Raw genomic sequence first — 21,992 nt, 5'->3', positions numbered from 1 at the left:
GATGAAGATGGAGAGAATCGATGGGTAATGGAAAGATATATGGGGTAACGGTCGAATTAATTTGAGTTTCGGCTCGGCTTCGGCTCAGTGGTTTGGCTTGGCTCGCCTTATTGTACCATGTGGATTGGATTGATTGCGAACTAGCCGTTACAGAAAGGTACGCTCCTGATTTAGTTTTATTTACTGCTGCTGTATTTGTGAAGCTTCCATTTATTTTTGGTTTTTAATGTGAATGTATGCATAGTTGGTGGGTGACTATGGTCGGTTTAAAATTAAAAATACTCCATTATACTACCCCATTAATATATTTATTGTTGGCACAAAATTTTAAAATATTATATTTAAATTATAATTGGTAGGTAGTTTTTTTTTTTTTTTTTTTTTTTCTTATGTAAAATTATATTAATGTAAATAAATATTGAGTTTTTGATATTTTTATTATTTGACTTTATATATATATAATTGTATATATAATGATATATAAATGTAAATAAATATGAGAACTTTGAATTAGGACGGAGGGAGTATCATATTTATTTAAAATATATATTGTACATCCGGAATAATTATATCATTAATTTTTTCACAAAATATTATATCTGTTAATTATTATATCAAAATGTAATACAAATTAAGAAAAAATTGCAAAAATATTTCAATTGGTATCTTATAATACTAATAGAATGACATTTGTAAAAAAAAAAAATTATACAAATATAAAAATATTTTTAATGTTAATACAACGATGTAAAACTCTCGTAAGCGTACGTAATATTAAGACAAATAAATATAAATTATGTTACATATTTTAAAGACAATAAATGATATAATTTTACAAAATATATGCTAAATTGAAAGTATATTAGTAAATCACATTTGTATAATTTAGCACAGTTTTTAGTTAGCACTATAATTTCGGTAATTTTTAATTAAATATTTTTACTTTTTATTTGAAATGGCTTCAAAAATTGTTTTTAAAAGAATGTAAAAGAAAAAATTATGCGTAAATTAAGATAAGTAAAAAAATAAAATTAAAATCTTTTAAATTAAAATTAATAGCAAAAAATTTGAATGGTATCTTTGGTGGTTGGTATTTCATTGTGTATGTTAAATGGTTGTGATTGTAATTTTCTTGTGATATCTATATATCAAAAGATTTTCAAAATTATGTGGTATGTAGTATCCTAACTAGTTGTCGCGGAAATTAAAAAATAATATTAACAAAAAAATAACATAAGAGTACAAAAAATTTGTTGATCAATTCAATCAAGATGATCTGAGGCGATCAAATCAAGTATTTTCATTAGTAATTTTTAATTACTAAGAAGAAATACGTAAAGAATATATAAATGCATAATTAACCAAACCCTAACTAGATTATGTACGATTCAAAAAAAAAAAATGACAATAAAATCAAAATTGGTTCCAACTTGAATTTCACAACGCATCATTAGCTAGGATCATTTGTTCATAAAGTCTCGACTAGATGATGATTATTCTTCGTTGTTCAAACATGCCCTTATTTGTGTGTTTATTTTGTGAGAAAATTTGAAGGATTTTTTTATTTTTATTTTTTATTTTATATGAAGTATAAAGAATTATGTATGAAATATAAAAATAACATATATGTATGTGATATATTAATATTTTCGAGAAAAGGTGTGTACTTTTTTATTAAAAGAACACACGTTTGCGTTTGGGTTTATTTTTATTTGAATAAAAATTCAAATACTAATATACTGTTCCATTTTAAAAACAATAGTCTCATTTCCATTTTTATAAATAATTTCTCACTTTTTTACAAAACTATCATTATTTTTTTACAATAATTACATAAAATATGAGCATTTTACCATTTTGAAAACACTTTTACTATTACGATCAATATAATACTGCTATTATATATTAATTCTCGTGCTCATTTCAAATGTTCATATTATTTTGGAACGAAGGAAATATATATTTTGTGAGAAAATATGATAGTTTTATTGGAAATTACATACACATTAAATAGTAAAACATTATATTTGAAATTCAAAGCAAATAAACCTACTTTTTGAGTTAAAATATTATTTAATATAAATTTAATTATTAATAGATGTTTGAACAATATGAAAAAAAAAAATGGAAATTCAAATGAGACCATAATACAAACCCTTTTTTTTTCTTAAAAATAAAGGGTTGATAAAAATATTTGTAATCATGTCAAATAAATAATTATATATAACCCCATTTATTAGAAAATAAACGGTGATTAAATAAAAGATATTCGAGTTTGTTTTTCTAATCAAATTTTACCATTGAGGCTAAGCGTTTCCGAAAGAAATACATTTTTTCTTCTTATAAAACATTCCATCGATTAATATTATTTTAATACCAAATTCAAAAAAAAATTTCTTCAACTCAACCGAAAGAAACACATCTCAATTTTTATTTGCTATCCAATGCAATTATATAAAATTACATTATCCTATCATACTTATTTCATTATTTGAAAAAATAAACCACCAAATAAGTATTTTTTTTCTTTCTTTTAATAAAGATATATCAAGAGCAAATATAATACTATTGAATACTGCCTGTAATTCAAGGATTTTTTCTTGTTTGATTTATAATTCAAACTATCTTTTTAATATACCATTCAATTTATTCTTAATATTATATTAATAATTTTATATTTTAATGAAACAAATGGTTTATTTATTCCATTTTTTATAAAATTAAATAATCATTCAAAGCATATCATTTATATAGAAATGAATAGCAAATATAATTTTTAAATTAAATTGAAAGATTAAAAAAAAAACAAATATCAATAAGAGGATTGATATATTTTATAAAATCAAGTAGTATATGTTTTTTCAGGAATATATACAAGGATTGCATAGTATCAAAATAGAAAAAAAAAAATTGTTAAAAATATAATCTAAATTATAGAAAAGAATTATTCTAAATTACATGAACAATTGCGATCATGTTTATCATACAATATGAAAGTGTAAAATTCATTTTTGATGGGGGAAAAAGGTACTTAATTATATATATTTACAGTTAAATTGTGAGAGGAACTTTAATAAGGATTACAAAATTACTTAACTCCTTGGCTATGTTATCTTTTTTTTCTTTTTCCGATCTTTTTTACCGTTCACAAGAGCAACTTCAACCCACTGCAAAAATGCAGTGGATTGTGCCAAAATTGGGGGCGAGGGGCTCCAATCCATCCATAAATTCCCCCCATTTTTGCAACGGTGTACGGTGATACTCCACTCTACTCCATTTTTTAAGTGGAGTTTGTGTGATGTTTTTGTGGTGTTTGTGTATTTTTGTTATTTTTTTTGGAGTGTATTGTATAATTTTATTTTTTAGAAAAATGAGATGTAATTTTATTTTTTTAAAAAAATAATAGTATAATTTTAGTTTTTGGAAAGTGATATAATTTTATTTTTTAAAAAGTGATATATAATTTTATTTTTCGAAAAGTGATATATAATGTGTAATTATATATATATGAGTTATATTGTAAAAATAAATTAAAGTTGGAGTGTAATTTATAAATATAAAAAGTTATATAAAATAATATAAAAGAAGAATATATACTTTTTGGTTGAAGTAAAATTACTATAGAACTATTTTTTTTTTTTTTTTTAACTGTAGCTACTTAAAAAATGAAGTAATAGGTTGGAGATGGTGTAATAAGAATATAAATAGTCTACGTGCAAAACATTACATTCAATAATTATTTAACTCTTAAAATAACAAAAATCAGAATATTCAAAATGCAAAAAAGAACACACAGATAGCTTTATGTTCTTACAAATTAATTAAGTTGACTAAATTATATAAAGGCAATCTTGATTGAGGATTAGGGTTTAGCCCATGGTTAATACTTTCTCATCAAGACTTATAAAGAAAGAGATTAATTTGCAAAGAGGTAATTAAAAGCATTAATTTGAATTATCTTACAACCCTAAGAGAAGACCTAAAAAAAGCATAATTGATGGTTGGTTATACATAACAATATGATTATCAAATAAATTTGTATAGCAATGACTATTCTATAAAGTTATCTTCGAATTAGATTGTTAATCAATATATGGAAACTTTATATAAGCACATAATTTTAAAAAAAATAAAAAATAAAAAAAAAAGACAGAAAAAGGAGGATCGCGTATATCGAAACTAAAAGAAAGAGTGAGAGAGAATATATATATATATATATATAGAGAGAGAGAGAGAGAGAGAGATACTGAGAGATCGATCAGGTAAGGAGCTGATCTGATGGAGGATTGATGTCCGTACGTAGAGCAGTAGCGTTGTGGAGTTCCATAATACACACACACACGACAATGGCTGCCACCACATCCCATTACCTTTCATTTTCATTTTCATTTTCCGTACAGCTATTATATCACCAATTATATTTATATTTTTAAGGAAATATTTAATGAGAAATAATACTACACATCCTTCTTGGATGAAATTAATTGATAATTAAAAATAAATAAGTAAAGAAAATCATATTACATCATTATCACTACTGGGCTGCCTGCAGATGAGATGAGATGAGATGAGATAATGTATGTATGTATGTATGTATCTATCTATCTATCTATGGAACCAAACCTCATCAATATTTTCTCAAAAAGGGAAACTAACAAGGCAGTGCTATCTAGCTAGGCTACCTTCAAAACACAATTAGACATATATAGCTTCCAAATTCATGGAATATATATATATAATTAATTTTTATTATAATAAATAGAAACAAGAGAAAGAAAGAACTTAACTGGGCTGTGAAGGTATGTATATATGAAATAGCCATTCACTGCCGCTGCAGCATCATCAAGATTCTCATATACTATATTCATTCTTGATTGATTAATTAATTAATTTCAGATCTCAAAATTGTACTTGTAATTAAATGAGATTTTTCATTATGTGAACCTTGATGATGATGCACCAGCAAGAAATTGACTCAGATCCTTCCATCCATCAGATCTCCATTCTCCAACCCACCCAATAAATCTAAATCAAACTCAAACCCTAATTAATTAGACCCTACATATATACACAGCAGTAGCTACAAAGGGGATGATTATCAGATGAGATGAGATAAGATCTGGCTGAATTAACCATTACTATTACCATATTAATGAATTTCCCAAGAGAAGATCTTGCTAGCTAGCTAAGGATAATTAATTAGCCCAGCAAGAAAGAAAGAAAAGAACGATGAGTAGTAGTGATCGGAAGAACACGCAGTAACTATATGATTGAATAATTAATTAATCAAAGAAGGAGAATTAAAAGGGAGAAAGAAAATTACTGAAGCAAGAGAATTTAAGAGGTGGTGATGAGGAAGAGAGAGTGAGAAAGGGTTGGTATTTATAGAGAGAGAGAGAGAGAGAGAGACAGAGAAGATTAATGGACATGTATCTATCTCTGAATTAGTTTAGTTTGAGTGAGGAATGGAGGAATGGTTGGTTGGTGCCCAAAGATCTGATCTGATCTGATCTCTAGTTTCAAGAGAGAGAGAGAGATGGAGAGAGAGAGAGAGGGGGGGTATGGATTTGGTTTAGACAGTTAAGCATCGCCATCGGCCAGGTACCAAAATTTACCAGAAACTTCAATACTTACAGAATCAGGTCAGTTGCCATACAGAGATTAATAAGAGATCGATACACCATCATCATCATCACCATCTCTCTCTCTCTCTATATATATAGGGTGGGGGTGGACTATAACATTATAGGATGCATCCAACAATGGGAAAAGGGAATTGAAAGGTTAGCTAGGTCTCTAGGGTATTGCACTGCAGTAGTAATACTGTACACTGAAGCTGAAGAAGAAGAAGAAGAGGAATTGCAGCAATGGCGGATATATAATATATATATATAATCTGTATCTAGCTCATCTCATGGAATTAAATAAAGAAGATCGAAGGATTTGATTTGTTGCGTCCTGCATAAGCAATAAGAGAGGCCTCCTTCTCCTTCTCCTTCCTAAAATAAAAATTGACGTTTGAAGTTGACAAACTCACAGACAGACATCTCTCCTCTCTTTCTCCTCCATCGCCTCTCTCTCTTCCTCTCTATAATTAGGGTTTCCTTCTCTTTCTCTCTCTCATTATATTTTTCTTACCTAATTCTATATTTTGCTTATTTTTACTCATTTCGAATCCTTCTGCCTTTTGCTTTTCTCATGTAAATTTGGGGTGTTTTTTTTTTTAAAAAAAAAAATTACGTAATTTGAATATATTGCTTTATGATATAATGAAATAATGTATTCATATGAAAATTAAATAATAATTTATTTCTTTTTTGAAAAAAAAAATGGTTGTTAACCAAACACTATTTAGAGTGTGTTCACTGTGTTTAATTCACCATACACAATTTTACAAAAAATATTAACAAAAAAAAATAATTACCATATATACCTATATAACAATAAACATCGCTATAACACACAAAATAGTTAAATTTGTTGTGGTTTAAGATTGATTTGATACTAAATGTTAGATTTGAATTATTTTTTAAAATTGTAATGTGATATTTTGTAAGAAAAAATAATAATAATTATTATTTTTTTTATTATTATTGAAAACTGTATCAAATGAATAATATTATCTCCATGTCCTAGATATGATAATTTAAAATAAGTATAATTAATATATAATTAATAATGTATTAGTAAAAATAATTATTTTATAATATAAATAATTATATATCAAGATTAAGATAAGTAATTAGTCTAATTAAAATTTAAAAAATTATAAAATAAGATTAAAATGTGTAATTATTTTCTAAGAGATGAAAGTGACATCAGACGTGGGATGGACAGAAACAAAAATATAGACATGTTAGGTGGGACAGAGAAAATATTAATTTGAATTTGAAATAGTAAATGAACAACCTTTGTTGGCCTTGAATATACTCTCTCCGTCAACTATAGTATATAGTCTGAGACGAGTAAAAGACTTTTTTGCACTTGTGAGTGTATTAGTATAAAAAATAGCGGCAATTGTGTAATAATAATGAAAAAGTAAGGATAATTTTATAGTGATATGATTATTTATGGAAATTAGACTATTGTTTTGGAACAGACAAAAATGGTAAACATGACTATTGTATTGGGACGGAAGAAACATATTTTTTTTACATAACTCACATTGTATTTATTATTTGATTAATGATATTTTTTGTTTCTACCCAAAATTTTAATATGGTATCAAATAGAGTTGAGACGGCTATGTTCGAGTTGCACCACTCCTCATTCGACATTGTTTATATGCAAATATTCGCATATGACATAAATAAATTATGCATATTAAGTCGAAAAAATTACTTATAACTAATTGTTTGAAAAGTTTGCATCATTCTTCCTTATAATTAAAAAATGGCATGAGACTTCTTTATATACATAATGATATATATATATATGTAATTTACTTAAAAATTAAAGGGTGTTTTGGTATTAGTACATATTACTTCTACTATAATAAGATACATAAATTTTTTAGTTAGACAGATGAAAATAGTAAAAATAGTACATTATTCAATTGGAATAAAGAGAATATTAAATACACAACTTTTTTATTTAAACTTTTAAAAAATAAATTGAATTTAAATGTTATTTTGTATTTTTGGATGTATGAATTTTTTATATTAAATTTAAAAATTGTGTTTGTGTTGAATTATTAATTTTTTTTTAAAAAAAAATGAATAGTGTATATTATATATAGTATATATATATATGTTATTTCTTGTAATATCTATTGAAAATTATATCATTAAAAAATTAGTTTTTGATTGAAATAGTAAATAGATTTGATCTTTATAATGAAAAATAGTGTACTTTTGTTAGTAAAAAAACAAAAGAAACCCCACTATCATTTTACATTAATATATAAATATATAAACTCAAATAAACAAACACAATGATGGAGGTTACGACAATTAATGAAGTGATTTGAAAATAAAGAAAAATAACTAATGTTACGATGATTTGATATCATAATTATTAAATTTGGAAAATAAATAGTAGTATATATGTGCATTTTGGTCATATAAACTATGATCGTATTATCACATCTGTGTTTGTCTGTTTCCTTTTTCTGAATTTATTTTTATACTAATTATTTTACAGTTAATAACTTTTCCCCTTATGATATTTGATAATACATTTTTACTACAATAATTACATCAGATATTTATTTTTGTAATTAGAACAGTAGTAAAAACATATATGGTCAGTTTTAATCGCAGCATCTTACAATATGAAAAACGTAAAAAGCAAAAACAAACGCGTCCTAAACAAAATGAGCGAATCAAATCACGACACGTCCAAGTATTGCTTCATCACCTCACCTTTTATTGCACCACTCGTCCAAGTATTAAAAATTATTTTTTTTCTAAAAAAAAAAAAACACAAAAACATATGGGGCTAATTTACCACTAACACAAGATATTCAATTATTTTTATTTTTCACATAAATATCATATTCAATATTATTTCACATAAATAATAATAATAATAATAATAAGTGTGTTCTTTTTGTGAAAAATATTTTTCCTCAAAACACACATTTTTCCAAAAAGAACCCAAAAACCCTGTTTTTATTTAAATTTTTAACAAAAATAAGTGTTAAATACATATTTGTTCACTTATCTTTTTTTTTTTTTTCACTATTTAAGTTTTATTTTAAAAATAATAATAATAAATAATCACACTTAAAAGATATATTAAATATTTTTATTTATATCATTGTTTAGAGAAATAAATATTGAATATGAACAAACATACATTAGTTGAAATAGTAGCTAAAACAATAAAACTAAAATAGGCCTGTTGGGATTTCAAAAGGGGCCTCCAAAGATAGCCCAAAGTAGGCATACCTTATATATTGCCACTTATCATATAATTCAAGAAGTAGTCCTTAAAATTAATAAATAAAATTACATTCAACAAAAATATATTGCCAAAAGTTCAAAAAAAAAAAAAAGTGAACCCAGAGTAACAAAGAAAGTGAGTACTAGTAACTAATTTTCAATTGAACACAATATTTTCATATAATTCATCAAATTTCTTAAAACAAATTAAACACATTTCATTATTCACATATGCATCCAAATTCATAATCAGGAACACAATTGGCAGCAGCAGATAGATGCACATATAGATATATAGGCATATATATATATATATATATACACACAGTTCACATAGTGCTAATGAATATGTGAACAAGAAAACTTATACCATATTGGAGGCGTCGCCGTTGAGTTCTCCCTGCCCCGGCCCTGCTCGGAATTTGCAGACCGGGCAAGTTCCTTGCTGGCGCAGCCATGGATCTATGCAATTCACGTGGAACTGAACAACTATTGTGTTAGAATCCTTGCAATTAAGCCCGAAGAAAATGTAAGCATAAAAATGAAGTGTACGAAACCTGGTGCAGGCATGGCAACGTCCGGATGAGTTCTCCGACATTAACTTGCTCCAAGCAAACACTACAGGTCAGTTCTTGGTCGCCCGTCTTTGTTCCAGTTTGTTGATTATTGAGGTCTTGCTTCTTCTGCACCTGGGGATAAATAATTAATGAGGTATTCGGAAAATTGAGGTAATAATCAAAGGAAATGGCGCGATACCTCAGGTGAGGCTGAAGAAGATGCATGCTGCAGTGATGATCCAACACTGTTGGGGCAAACAAGAGTAAAAAATTAGGGTGTTTGTTTGGGAGATTTTACTATTCCTCCAAACACATCAAATCAAACACTTATTTTTTATTTTATATAGAATAAATCGCATATTACTCCTTGTGTTTTAGTAAAAATACATAAAACACGAATTTATTGTGTGAAAACTCCTTGTATTAAATTAAAGTATGCACAAAAGAGGTCTCACCCAACAATAAAACACTAGGGTCGTGTTCTTTTGTGGTTTTTCATAAAGAATTTTACTTTTCCCTAAAAAAATATCAAATCAATCAATTATTTTTTATTTTTATATTATACTAGAAATTTATTTTATATTCAAAACATCACATAAACATCTATTTATATCAATATCAAACAACTATTCAAATTCTAACTTTTTACTATTCAAAAATTTAAACCCACAAACAAACGCACCCTGAATATTTTGTGCATTTTCATTAAAACACAAGAGGTGTTATATAATTTTTTTTTATATTATACTAAAAATTAATTTTATATTCAAAACATCACATCAACACTGACTTGTATCGCATCAAACAGCTATTTCAATTCATAATTTTACTATTCGAAACACATACTCAACATCCAAACCCCTAAATCCCCAAACAAGCACACTCTATAAGTTAGGGCACATGATTTAATTGGAAGAGTATTGAGTGATGCTAACCTTTGGGTGTCGGACGCCTTATACTTGTGAACGGGAAGCGCATTAATCTCTTCGTCGGTCATAGAGGCAGTCGGAACATTGTCAACATCGAGGGCTCTCAATGTTTCATAATCTGTATTGATGAAAAAGGCGATAGCCTTAACCAAGTATTCATCAAAAGATTCTTCACCGATTATAAGACATACCCAAATCATCGAATTCTCTGTCAAGAAGCGCAAGCTGGAGTCTGAGACCTTGCAGCCTTCCTCGAGTTGCAAGTGCTATTGACGGTGGCATGTGAAGTCGCAATTCGGTATGGCCAAGAAGGCCGCTAGCCGCAACAGCGTGAGCCTGTGCTTGAGCTTGCAGTTGTTGACAAGTAGCGTACATCCTCAAAGTTGTTGCCATTAGAAAGACGCCGAGCACCAGCCAAAGCTTTTAAAGCAGAGATAAACAGATGCTTATTACATGTTTGCAAACATTTGACAACAGGTGGATTTAATCAAATGTTTTCAGTGGGAAAAGGATGCAAACCAGAAAATTGGGCGACATTTGGTGCGAATTCAATATCATAAACAGCAGAAGCACTGTCACATCAAATGAACAAGTATGCATAGTTGATTAGTAGGCTGATCCGAGGGGGAAAAAAATTAAATAATGAATGCGCAGCTATGTAAAATGAAAACCTGTGACAAGAAAAGCAAGGGAATTTGAATTGACTGGCCGGGCAGCATGAACCCTCTGATCAGAAACGTCGAGAAGGCCATAGATCAGTGTAGTAGAATTTAGAAGTTCAGAAAAATAAATTAGATAAAAGTGTACTAAGTTTGAGGATAAATAAGCAGAAGATAATCACCACTGCACGTCGCTCGGGAATAAGTCCTGGAAATCCGGTTTCCAGCTCACCTCTTGTTCCTCGGAATACAAAACTCATGGCTTCTAAGAGAATTCAGAAGCACTTATTGAACAATTTGAAATTGTAAATATGCACCTGCAATGCACTTTATTGTATAAGAAGAATTATAGCTAATAATCAATCATTCAAATCAAGAGTCATTTCTAAAATATCAACACAAGGAATCTACTCAATGGTGATCCAAAATGCAATACAAAATTCGTTCACAAGAAAAACAAAAATATATGCTTCTGGACCAGAAAATTCCTCAATATCTATTCACTAAGTTAATTAGTTCATTTCTAGATTTAAAGAGAATCACCTACAACATCTCGTCCAAAACCAATTTAAATTTCACCAAATTCGACCAAATTGACTCCAATGTTAAAGAAACCATACATACATTGTTGCTCTACAAAGCTCAGGTTTCAGTAGCTCAAGAAATTTTGCATTTCGCCATAGAACAAAGATTATGACCAAAAGCCAACAACAAATAAGCGAGAATTAGCCTCAATTACCATTTACCGGTGTAGTTACTCGCAGAAATCCATTGATCTAGCTAAAATTTTCAAATTATGTGCTCGTAGAGACAATCAAAGAAGGAAAAACACCAGTTAGCATCCGCATCAAGGAATATAATTTTTTAATGAAATAAAATAATCACAAAACCCTTGCCACAGCCAGGATATGACATATACATATACACACATTGGAAGGATGTTCGAATCCAGCAGCGAATTGCTTGCATGCATAATCCTCAAAGAAAAACTGCGATTCTTAAAATTGAAGAACATAGAGAGAATCACTCACAACGATTAGCTCTGCAGGGGCCAGGGGGGATCCGTATGCGAACAATCAAGTAAACGAAATGAATTACGCGAACAACAATTCGTTAGATCTCTACAGAAGAGGAATCAGTGAAGACGAATACAACGAATCAACTAGAACGTGCTAGGGATTTGTGGTTTTTCTTTGTTTTTCCTCTTCAGAAAACGACGTCGTTTGCTGCCTGTCGGTTCGCGGTGGCTCTGTGTTTTTCTTCTCTGTGACGAATGCAGTGCGTATTATTATTTTGTCGCTTAACAAATTAAAATGAAAATATTATTGTAATTTTATTATAAATAGATTTCATATTGTGAAATAGGCAAAAACACATTAAATCAAATTTTTGAATCATGGCATAATAAATCAAAATTAATGTGAAAGAAGGTTTGACTGAGAGAGAAAATAGTATTCCTTTATGTAAGGGTCTCGTTTACTCACGTGGATGTGAATGTTTTAATATTACTATTATAATGAGTTGTAATAAAAAATATGAAAATAACTTTATTAGTATTTTTATAATATAAAAGTAATGATATTTGTGTAACATAGTGTATGTTCGAAAAAATATTTATTACGTTAGACTATCGTTACTACAGTATTTTTACTCAAACCCACGACTCTTATTTTTACTTTTAAATAAAATATTCTTAAAATATTATATTTTATATATTATTTTAAACTATCTTTTATATTTATAATTAATATTATATTTTTAGAAAAATATAAAAATAAATAAAAAGAATTAATATGTTAAATTAATTTTTTAAAAAAACAAAAAAACAAATACAACCCCATTTTACGGCGTTGCTACGGTGCAACACCATAAAATGGTGTCAAAATATAGCGCACGTTGGAGTGGATCAACATCATTTCTAGCAATCCAGCGCCATTAATGACGCTGGTTGAAAATGCTCTTAGTAGGTAATACGATTACTAAATTAAAAAATAATAATTTTGTTTTGTAATATACGAAAATAAAAAATGACAACCTTTCAATGTGACAAAGAGAATATTAATATTTTTTTATAAATAAAATAATAAAAATCTAAACAATAAATAATTATTAATTGGACTCACCGTGTTGATTTTTCGAATTATTCGGAAATATAAAAACAACATACTATATGTTTGTAATATTGTTCTACTAAATTCACACTGTAGCGACCTCTCAATATCAAGTAGAATATTTTCAAGAAATGTAAATATAGATCAAGAAATTGATGAATAAAATACAATGATCATTTTGGTTAAAAATTATTGCTAAAGTTGTCTTTATACTTCTTAGTAATTACTTTAATTATTTCCGTAAGTATTTTTAAAAATGAAAATTGCTTCTAATCTCTTATTTTCTTTTATCTCCTAAATAAACAAAATATAATTATATAAATTTATTTCTATTTTTATCTTTTATAAATTAAATTATATTAATCATGTATAAATATATTTTTTTAAAAAAATATCTATATTTTACCATCATAGCAAAATATTATCTTTATATTATTTTTAATTATACATTATAATTAAAATATTATTATTTTTAAATTCCGACCTAAAATAAATATATGTCATAGCCTGACGGAGAAGTACAAAATTTTATCTTCTATTAAGACAGTTTGATTGTGTATTTTGATTTAAAAAATAAAATAAAAAAAAATCATGCAAATAAATAAAATAGATATTATACTCTCTCTAAGGTCACAATACCACAAAGTATTTGGTAAGCAAGAATGAAGTGTTGGTTTTAAAAAAAAAAAAAAAAAAAAAAAATTCAAATTAAAACCACTATTCAAACAGCATAACTTTCAACGAAAATAAACTGCTTTTTTTTTTTTTTTTTTTTTTCTCTTGTTTTCACAAAATTTCATATTTAAACTAAAATTCAAATCAAAACTCCCCTCCCCGTGTCGGAACAAGAGCTGGCATTACACACATATATACATTTCTCAACAAGGCAAGCAATCTACAGCCTACAAATCCACAATGGTATATAGGATTCCCACTTCTATGATCTACATTGTCATGTTTCTTCTTTCTTGTTAAGGAAATGAAAAGATTCAAGTAGTCAACCTAATATCGAAAAGAAATCAAATGCATTGCTCCTCGTCGAGCTTCCCCGGCGGAAATTAAATTACAGAAATCGAGCATACACAAGCTTTAACTAACGTAGCAACATGTCGCCCGCAAATGTCGCAAAAGGGATGTAAAGAATGCGTTCTTAAGCAAGCTCGACATAGTTCTTGAAACCACTATAAATCCCTAGCAAATTAAGAGTTATCCCTCTTTTCATCTTCCCGCCTCGAATCCCTACTTTCAAGAACCTATCTTCTCCATCTAGTTTTGGACAAACTAATGGAAATTGAACTAATCATGCTAGGGAGTAATCCAAAACTGTAAGAACCATCATATTTATCGATCCATTTCAAGGTATTTACACTGAATAATACCGTAGCATTTTTACCTTCCTTTTTCACCATTGGCTTTCGTCTCCATCAACACCCCACCTTCGACGCTGTCTTGAAGTGGAGCTGAAAATCGACATCAAAGCCCCACCCCTTCGACTAGTTCTTGAATTAGAGCTAGAACTAGTCGAAGATGATGATCTGCCTCTACCAAAACAAGCAAACATCCTATGCAATGTTTGTCTCAATCCACGACTCTCCCTCGAAACACTCCCATTGGATGCCCACGATATCCTCCTCGGAACACCATTGTTGTTGAACCCGCCGTCCATTTCGGTGTAAACCACCGGCAACTCCCTCTCCCCACCCCTCCTCCCGCCGGAGAATCTTCCAACGGCAAAACCCCCTCTGGGGAGCCTCCATATTGTCAATCCTACAGTATCGTCTTCGTTCCCTACATCATTTGATCCTCCTCTGTTAACTTCGCCGGAATTAGGGTTTCTATTGAAGCTCTCGTTATCAGTAGGTAATTCGTGTCTGCACACTGGACAGGAATTTCGCAACGAAAGCCATGGTAAAATGCAGTCGTGATGATACAAATGGTTACAGGGCATTTCTCGAGCCTCCGCCCCCAATTCGAAGGCCTCCTTGCAGACGGCGCAGTACTCTTCGACAACTATGTGTTGATCGGTAATCTCGATCGTCGGCATCGATTCGACCGCGGCTTTTGACGCCGGCGAGTTGTTGTCAATTCGCCCAATTCCGTTGGCTTCAATTTGCGCCAATTGTTCTAGAAGCCTGTCGAAACCCGACCCGAGTAAAAACTCCGACATACTCGCTGGTAACGGCCGTAGACCCGACCCGGATCCATCGTCGTAATACAATTCGAAACCTCCTCCTCCGGCGGGGGCCGCGCCGCCTTCACCTCCTCCGCCGCCGCCGTCGTTGAGGCCAGGGAGAACAATAACCGGATTAAACGGAGAGCGGTCGCCGCCGTTCCTGCGGCTTCTTCTCGGCATCGGGCTTGAGCCGGATCCGGATCCGGAACCGGGGCCCGATCCTGAATCTGAAGTGCGCATCATATACATCGCCGCGGCGGGGAAACGACGGCGTCTGGAGTCGGAGAGCGAAGATCTGGAAGGGACGTCGACCTCTTCGACGAATCCACCGTTGCAATCGGGGCAATTGATGGAATCTTGATTCGAAACCCTAACGAAGCGGTTGCATCTGTAACACCAGTAAGTTGAAGACATCGAAATCAATTGAAAAGGGTAAACAAAAATGAATCGGACAGCGCACCGGGTTCAGATCCGTGGAATATAATCCTTTTCTTTCAGGCTGAAACGAAACGATTGGAAGAAAAAACAGAGAAAAGGGGCTGGGGAGAATAATGCTTATTTGGATGCCGAGAACAGGAAGAGGAAGCACCACCAAGTTGGGGATGGGTATGAATGTGTAATAAGGTAGGAATATGGGGGGTATTATTCAAATTCCTTATTCGCGTGCTGTTCACGCGTCAAACGGCGAACACGTGTTGGTTTAGCTTAGGCATAGCAGCAATAAATTTTAAAATTTAGGGTATGTTTGTTTGCAGACTTTTCTCAAATTTTATTATTTTAATTTTTCTCACAAAAATTTTCTTTCGAAAAAAATTTATTTTTCTTTTCTCTCACAAAAATTTTGTTAAATATTTTTGGGAGGTCCAATTAAAAGTGAACTCATGAAGCTCAAACTAAATTTTTTTATATCAAGCTCAAACTAAATATTTTTCAAATATTCATAAAAGAAACACACTGGTATTTTTTTAAAAAAAATTATTTATTATTATTATTATTATAGCTTCAATAAAATTATACTCTATCTGTATTATTTTTATTTGTGTCCATTTTATTTTATTTATGTATTTTTATAAAAAATATTATACATTTTAATCATAATTTAAATTTTTTAATTATAATTAATTTAATTTAAATTTATAATTATTTATATTATATACTAATAGTTATTTTTATTAATATACATTTTAATTATTTAATTATATATTTCACCTAAATTTTCATATATACAATAAATTAAACATAAAAAGTAAGACGCGCGAAGAGTATTTTCTTAGATTGAATGGTACTTCCTCCGTCACATAAATATAGTCTTAATTGGATTGGACACGAAATTTAAGAAATATTGATATTATATTGGTAGTTGCTAAAAAATATAGATAAAAAAACTTTTTTGTCTTTGTGAGTGCATTAGTGTAAAAAGTAGTGGCAATTGTGCAATAAAAATGAAAAAGTAGGAATAATTTTATGGTGATATGATTATTTATGGAAATAAGACTATTGTTTTAGGACGGACAAAAATGATAAATAAAACTATTGTATTGAGACGGAGGGAGTACATATTCTTTTTTTAAAAAAAAAAGAATAAAAATTGAATGTAAAATACTATTTATTTCATAAAATATTATACTCCTCCTACCCCAATCTATCTATCCATTTAGTTTATGCACGAAATTTTAGAAATATTAGTATTATATTGTGATATAGTGAAAATAAAAATAAAATGACTAAAATGCCTTCAAATTAAATGACTAAAAGAATACTAAGCATACTTAGCACAACCTTGCAAGTCGAAGAGCAGCTCGAGGAAGCCACTTCCATTCGACGACGGTACGTAGGAGGAATGCCGGAACAACATTCGAGATCGACGTATATCCGTAAAATGGAACTCGTTCTCCGGTTTCTGCTCCGATTCCGGATCGGGAACGAAACCAAGGGAAACAACCGAAATGACGGCTAACGGTGTAGATCTGGCCACCTCTTTGACAATATTATCATAATCGAGCAGTGACTCAAATAAGCCATCGGATTCGAAAACTAGATAACTCAGATCACGGTTTGAGGGACGTCCAACCCTTTGTAAAGGGGAACGTCCTTCGGCCGGCGCCGGAGACCGAGGGGCAAGCGACATCGTCGGTAGAACTTGAGAGAAAATATAAAGAACGCCGATGAGGGAACGAATAAGGCTACTGCGTGAGCAATGAAAGAATTTCAAAAACCCTTGATCGATCTGGTGGAGAACAACGGGGGGTGGTTGGTAATAAGTGTTGTAAATTAAGTTTAGTTTGATTTATTAATTAAAAACTAAAGTATTTTTAATTTTGTAATTTGGTTGTAATTATTACGGTGACAATTTTGTAATATAGTGTAAGTTTAAGGATAATTTTAATGGTAGATAGATATTAGAATTATTTAAAAAAAGAAATAAATATATTATTTTGGGACGAATTTAAATAAAAAATGAATAAATAATTAAGACGGAGGCAGAGAGTATTAAAATAATAATAATAATTTAAATCAAACATATCATTTTAATCAATCTCAATAACAGCCAGATAAGCCCTATAGATTAGAATTGAATGGGAATACTAGTTAGAAGTAATATATTTTAATAATAAAATAATTTAATATAATAGTTGATCCATTATCTAATAAAAGCATTCAATAGTTGTAAATTCATTTTTGTAAACTATTTGGTTAAATATTGCATAAAATAATTGTTTTTATTCGAAATATTATATTTCAATATATTACTATTCAAATATTGTTTTAAATAAAAAAAAAATTAAATTTAACTTTTATTAGTTTAAAATAAATTAAAACATCAAAAGAGAATTTAACGAAATAAACAATTAATATATTACTATTCATGTTTTTTTTTTTTTTATGAATTTTATATATGAAAAAACAAAAGCAAGAAGAAAAACAAGACCAAAAGAAAAGTGACAAAAAGTTGTTGCAGATGTTGATCTTCATTTACAAGGTCCGGGACCTCAACGCCACGACCTCTTCAGTCCTGCCATGCGCGATCGACTTGTAATCATTGTTCGAACATCCACCGCTTATTTTTGTCAGAATTAGTCAAATACAAATTATTGAATTAAAATCAGTATGATTTGGTTGAAGCTGTTAAGAATTGTTTTCAACTATAAAAATAAGCAAAGTGCAAATCAGCACACATATTTTATGTGTTGTTTATATAAAATATATGACGTGCGAGACTAAATCATACTTCTTTTGTCTCAATATAATAGTTTTATTTTGTATATTTTAAAACAATAGTCTCATTTCCATAAAGAATCATATCACTATAAAATTACCCTTATTTTTTTCATTATTATTACATAATTGCCACTACTTTTTACACTAATACACTCACAAGGGCAAAAAGGTCTTTTATTCGTATTTTTTACCCACTGTCAATATAATATCAATATTTTTTAAATGTCGTACCGAATACAACTCATGCTATAGTTCTGGGACGGCGGGAGTATGCTATATGTTATTAATTTATATGTTGTATATATAATATATTCCCTCCGTTCCAAAAATATAGTCTTATTGTGTTGAGTACGAGATTTAAGAAATATTAATATTATATTGGTAGTTGGTAAAAAGTAATGATAAATAACTCTTTTGCCCATGTGAGTATATTAGTGTAAAAAATAATGTAATTGTATAATAATAATGAAAAAATAGAGATAGTTTTACGGTAATATGATTATTTATGAAAATAATACTATTATTTTAGAACGTACAAAAATGGTAAACTATTGTATTGGGACGGAGGGAGTATTATAAATGATATGTTACATGTAGTAATATCATATACTATCACTATGATGCTGAATTTTAATTCAACACTGTAACCCTAAACCCTGTAAGTGTCGCTATAAATACATAAAAATTAATATTTTTAACCCTAAAAAAAAACCTATAAAAAATTGAGTTTGGGTGTCAATTGCCTCCAAACCCTAGTGTAGTTCTGTCCTTACTTTCATCCCACTTCAAAAGGGTCATTGGAGTTTTGTATTAAATTAAAAAATAATAATATTTTATTGTTAATAGAATTGTCTAAGATGTTTTAACCTTTTTTGCTATTTGACTTTGTTGATGTAATTTTTCAACAAAAATAAAGTAAAATTCAAAGATATAGAAAATATCCTTAAACTTGATTAATTAGTGCCTGAGATTAGGAATCTCTAAACACTGTATGGTACAGAAAATAAACTGGAAAATAAAAGACTGAAATTTAAAGTGGTGATCCCCAAATCTGACTTTGCTTTGTTGAAGTTGATTGAAGATGCCTTGCCAAATGATGATCCAAATCCTTAAATATTCTTTGAAGAAAACGTTCAGAACAGTCGCACTGTTTCACCAACCGTTCCCACCAGTTACAGAACTCAGAACTGCCTCTTTCATTGACACATGTCTTTAACCGCCTCGCCAACCGCATAACCCAACGACCGACCAACGACCAATCTAGATACATAATTGGTCGCCAGATCAAAAGACTCACTGGTCGCCCCATCAAACGACCACTATTTGGTCTCTTCAATCGTCTGACCTATCAACAGACCTTTCTTCGCCCGACTTCCTTTTTCGACCGACCCCCATAGCAGCCAACCTTTGTATCAACCGACCCATTTATCCGACTGCGGATAATCCGACCTGCTTGCCCGACCGCGGACCATCTGACTTGCTTATCTGATTGAGAACCAACCGACTGAGAACCCACCGACTGACTCTGGATACCTTATTATTATTATTATTATTATTATTTTTTGTGCTTAACAGACTTTATATAAATTAGTTAGATTTGTAATAATATATTTGTAATTTAAATAAAAATTAAAAGTATTTTTTTACTAAGTATATATTTTACTAAAATAAAAAAATTAATACTCCCTCCATCCGCTTATAAAGTTTACATGTTTCTATTTTGGGACATCCAATTACAAAGTTTACATTTCAATAAATACTCTACTTTTTTTCTACAAATACCTTTACTTTACATCACATCATTACTTTTACACAAAAAAAGGTAAGGGCAAAAATGTTATTACACTATTTTTAACTATTCACTATAATTAAAATATTATTATTTCTTAAACACCGTGTCAAAAATAAATATAACCCTTGTAAATGGACGGAGCGAGTATGTTTTAAGTGGGATAAAAAAAAATATATGTAGTTTTAATTGGGATACTTGTAATGTAATTTTGATTTCAGTTTTAAGTTAAAATTGTAAATATGTGGGCGTTTATTGTCAATCACATTTCTTTTTTATTTACCATTTTTTTAAAAAGTAAATATTAAATTAAATACATATTTTTATTTTTTATATTTTTATATTCTCTTTGTATCATATTTATCTATTTATTTATTTTTTGCAAAAAGTTTTAAAAATATTAGTATTATATTGAGATGTAGTAGAAATAAAAGTAAAAATACTAAATTAACCTTATTAGTATTGTACGATATAAAAGTAATGACACTTGTGTAATATATTGTAAATATGAACGATATTTGTAATGTTAGGTAAAGAATACAATTACTAAAAAGAAAATAAATATTTTGTTATGAAATAGAACAAAAAAAAAATAGATAGATTGTTAAGGGATTGAGAGAATAATATTTTTTACTCAAACCATTATACTAAGGGTGTATTTGTTTGGAGGTTTGAATTTTTGAGGTAAAATTTGAATAGTAAAAATTTTGAATTATAATAGTTGTATGATGTGATATTTTAAATAAAAAATTAATTTTTATTATAATATAAAAAATAAAAATAAATTTTTGATTTAATATTTTTTGAAGAAAAAAAAAAAACAATGCGAAATGTTGAGGCCACAGAATGGCCGCCAGTTTGTCACTCATGTCTTTAGATGGGGACTCAACTTATTCGTATCCGTTTAAAAAAAATTGTGGTATCTATTTATATTTTATTATTAATTTATATATTTTTTTAAAAAATATCAAATTAAATATATATATATTATAATTATAATTTTACTATTTAAAATCAGTTTTCAAACTCACAAACAAATGCACTGAAAAACATCTCTATACTTGGATGTATTTCAAAAATATTTTAAAATTTAAGTTGGTTTAAATAGCATTTTAATTAATTAAACTTGGAATTCAAATTTGGCAAAATTGTCCATAACTCCATTGTGGTTTCGAAACTGAGCATAAATTCTCCCTCTATTTTAAAAATTGTGTGACGTCCCCTTATACTTTAAAAAATGTGGCATGAAACCACTTTGTGGTTTTAAAACTCAGCTTAAATCCCCATTTTACTTTAAAAAATTGCATGACGCTCACTTATACTTTAAAAAATATTGCATAAAACCCGCATGCCATGCAAAATATATAGATAGAAAATCATTTTCTTATCACACGATGAAAGTTTCATGGTGGTGGGGTTTCATGCAACGTTTTTTAAAGAATAAGGGGGTACCATGCAATTTTTAAAGTATAGAGATATTTTACGCTGAATTTTAAAACCACATATGAGTTATAAGCAATTTTACCTCAAACGTTTTATAAACAATTCCTAGTTTGTGAGGTGGTGCGTCTCATAAAGTCATAATCCATTAACATTAAGCCCACTTAAACCTCCTAAGCATCCAAAGCCCATAATGAAAAAACAATTTCATTAATTATTATTATTATTAT

The 21,992-nt window shown here is 29.2% G+C and overlaps 2 protein-coding genes across 3 annotated transcripts; both read right to left on the bottom strand.

Annotated features, from left to right (window-relative positions):
* Positions 1-9,078: 9,078 nt before the first annotated feature.
* LOC127241384 (E3 ubiquitin-protein ligase SDIR1-like) lies at positions 9,079-12,294 on the bottom strand. Its single transcript, XM_051260405.1, has 9 exons — positions 12,062-12,294; positions 11,213-11,347; positions 11,043-11,097; positions 10,891-10,943; positions 10,563-10,791; positions 10,378-10,489; positions 9,642-9,687; positions 9,443-9,574; positions 9,079-9,366 (listed from the first exon to the last, which is right to left on the bottom strand). The coding sequence occupies exons 2-9, from the start codon at positions 11,288-11,290 to the stop codon at positions 9,250-9,252; spliced, it is 822 nt and encodes a 273-aa protein (XP_051116362.1). The 5' UTR covers positions 11,291-11,347; positions 12,062-12,294; the 3' UTR covers positions 9,079-9,249.
* A 1,854-nt stretch (positions 12,295-14,148) lies between these two features.
* LOC127241383 (E3 ubiquitin-protein ligase RDUF2-like) lies at positions 14,149-15,915 on the bottom strand. Of its 2 annotated transcripts, XM_051260403.1 has the most exons (2): positions 15,775-15,915; positions 14,149-15,702 (listed from the first exon to the last, which is right to left on the bottom strand). In XM_051260403.1, the coding sequence occupies exon 2, from the start codon at positions 15,561-15,563 to the stop codon at positions 14,544-14,546; it is 1,020 nt and encodes a 339-aa protein (XP_051116360.1). In that variant the 5' UTR covers positions 15,564-15,702; positions 15,775-15,915; the 3' UTR covers positions 14,149-14,543. The 2 variants fall into 2 exon arrangements, with proteins under 2 accessions (XP_051116360.1, XP_051116359.1); XM_051260402.1 differs by having other exon boundaries at positions 14,149-15,915.
* Between the last annotated feature and the right edge of the window lie 6,077 nt (positions 15,916-21,992).

Source organism: Andrographis paniculata, unplaced genomic scaffold, assembly GCF_009805555.1.
Source record: "Andrographis paniculata isolate CXL003 unplaced genomic scaffold, ASM980555v1 Contig82END, whole genome shotgun sequence".
NCBI lineage: Eukaryota > Viridiplantae > Streptophyta > Magnoliopsida > Lamiales > Acanthaceae > Andrographis > Andrographis paniculata.
Note: the sequence above shows the minus strand (reverse complement) of the source record. Positions and strands in the feature narration are given on the sequence as shown.

Bases quoted from the DNA above. Each gene is read 5' to 3' on its own strand.
- LOC127241384 (XM_051260405.1), bottom strand. From the start codon at position 11,290: ATGAGTTTTGTATTCCGAGGAACAAGAGGTGAGCTGGAAACCGGATTT. The intron at 10,792-10,890 runs GTTTGCATCCTT...CTGCTTTAAAAG, and splicing joins AAATGTCGCCCAATTTTCTG to CTTTGGCTGGTGCTCGGCGT. The intron at 9,367-9,442 runs GTTTCGTACACT...ATAGTTGTTCAG, and splicing joins CGTTGCCATGCCTGCACCAG to TTCCACGTGAATTGCATAGA.
- LOC127241383 (XM_051260402.1), bottom strand. From the start codon at position 15,728: ATGTCTTCAACTTACTGGTGTTACAGATGCAACCGCTTCGTTAGGGTT.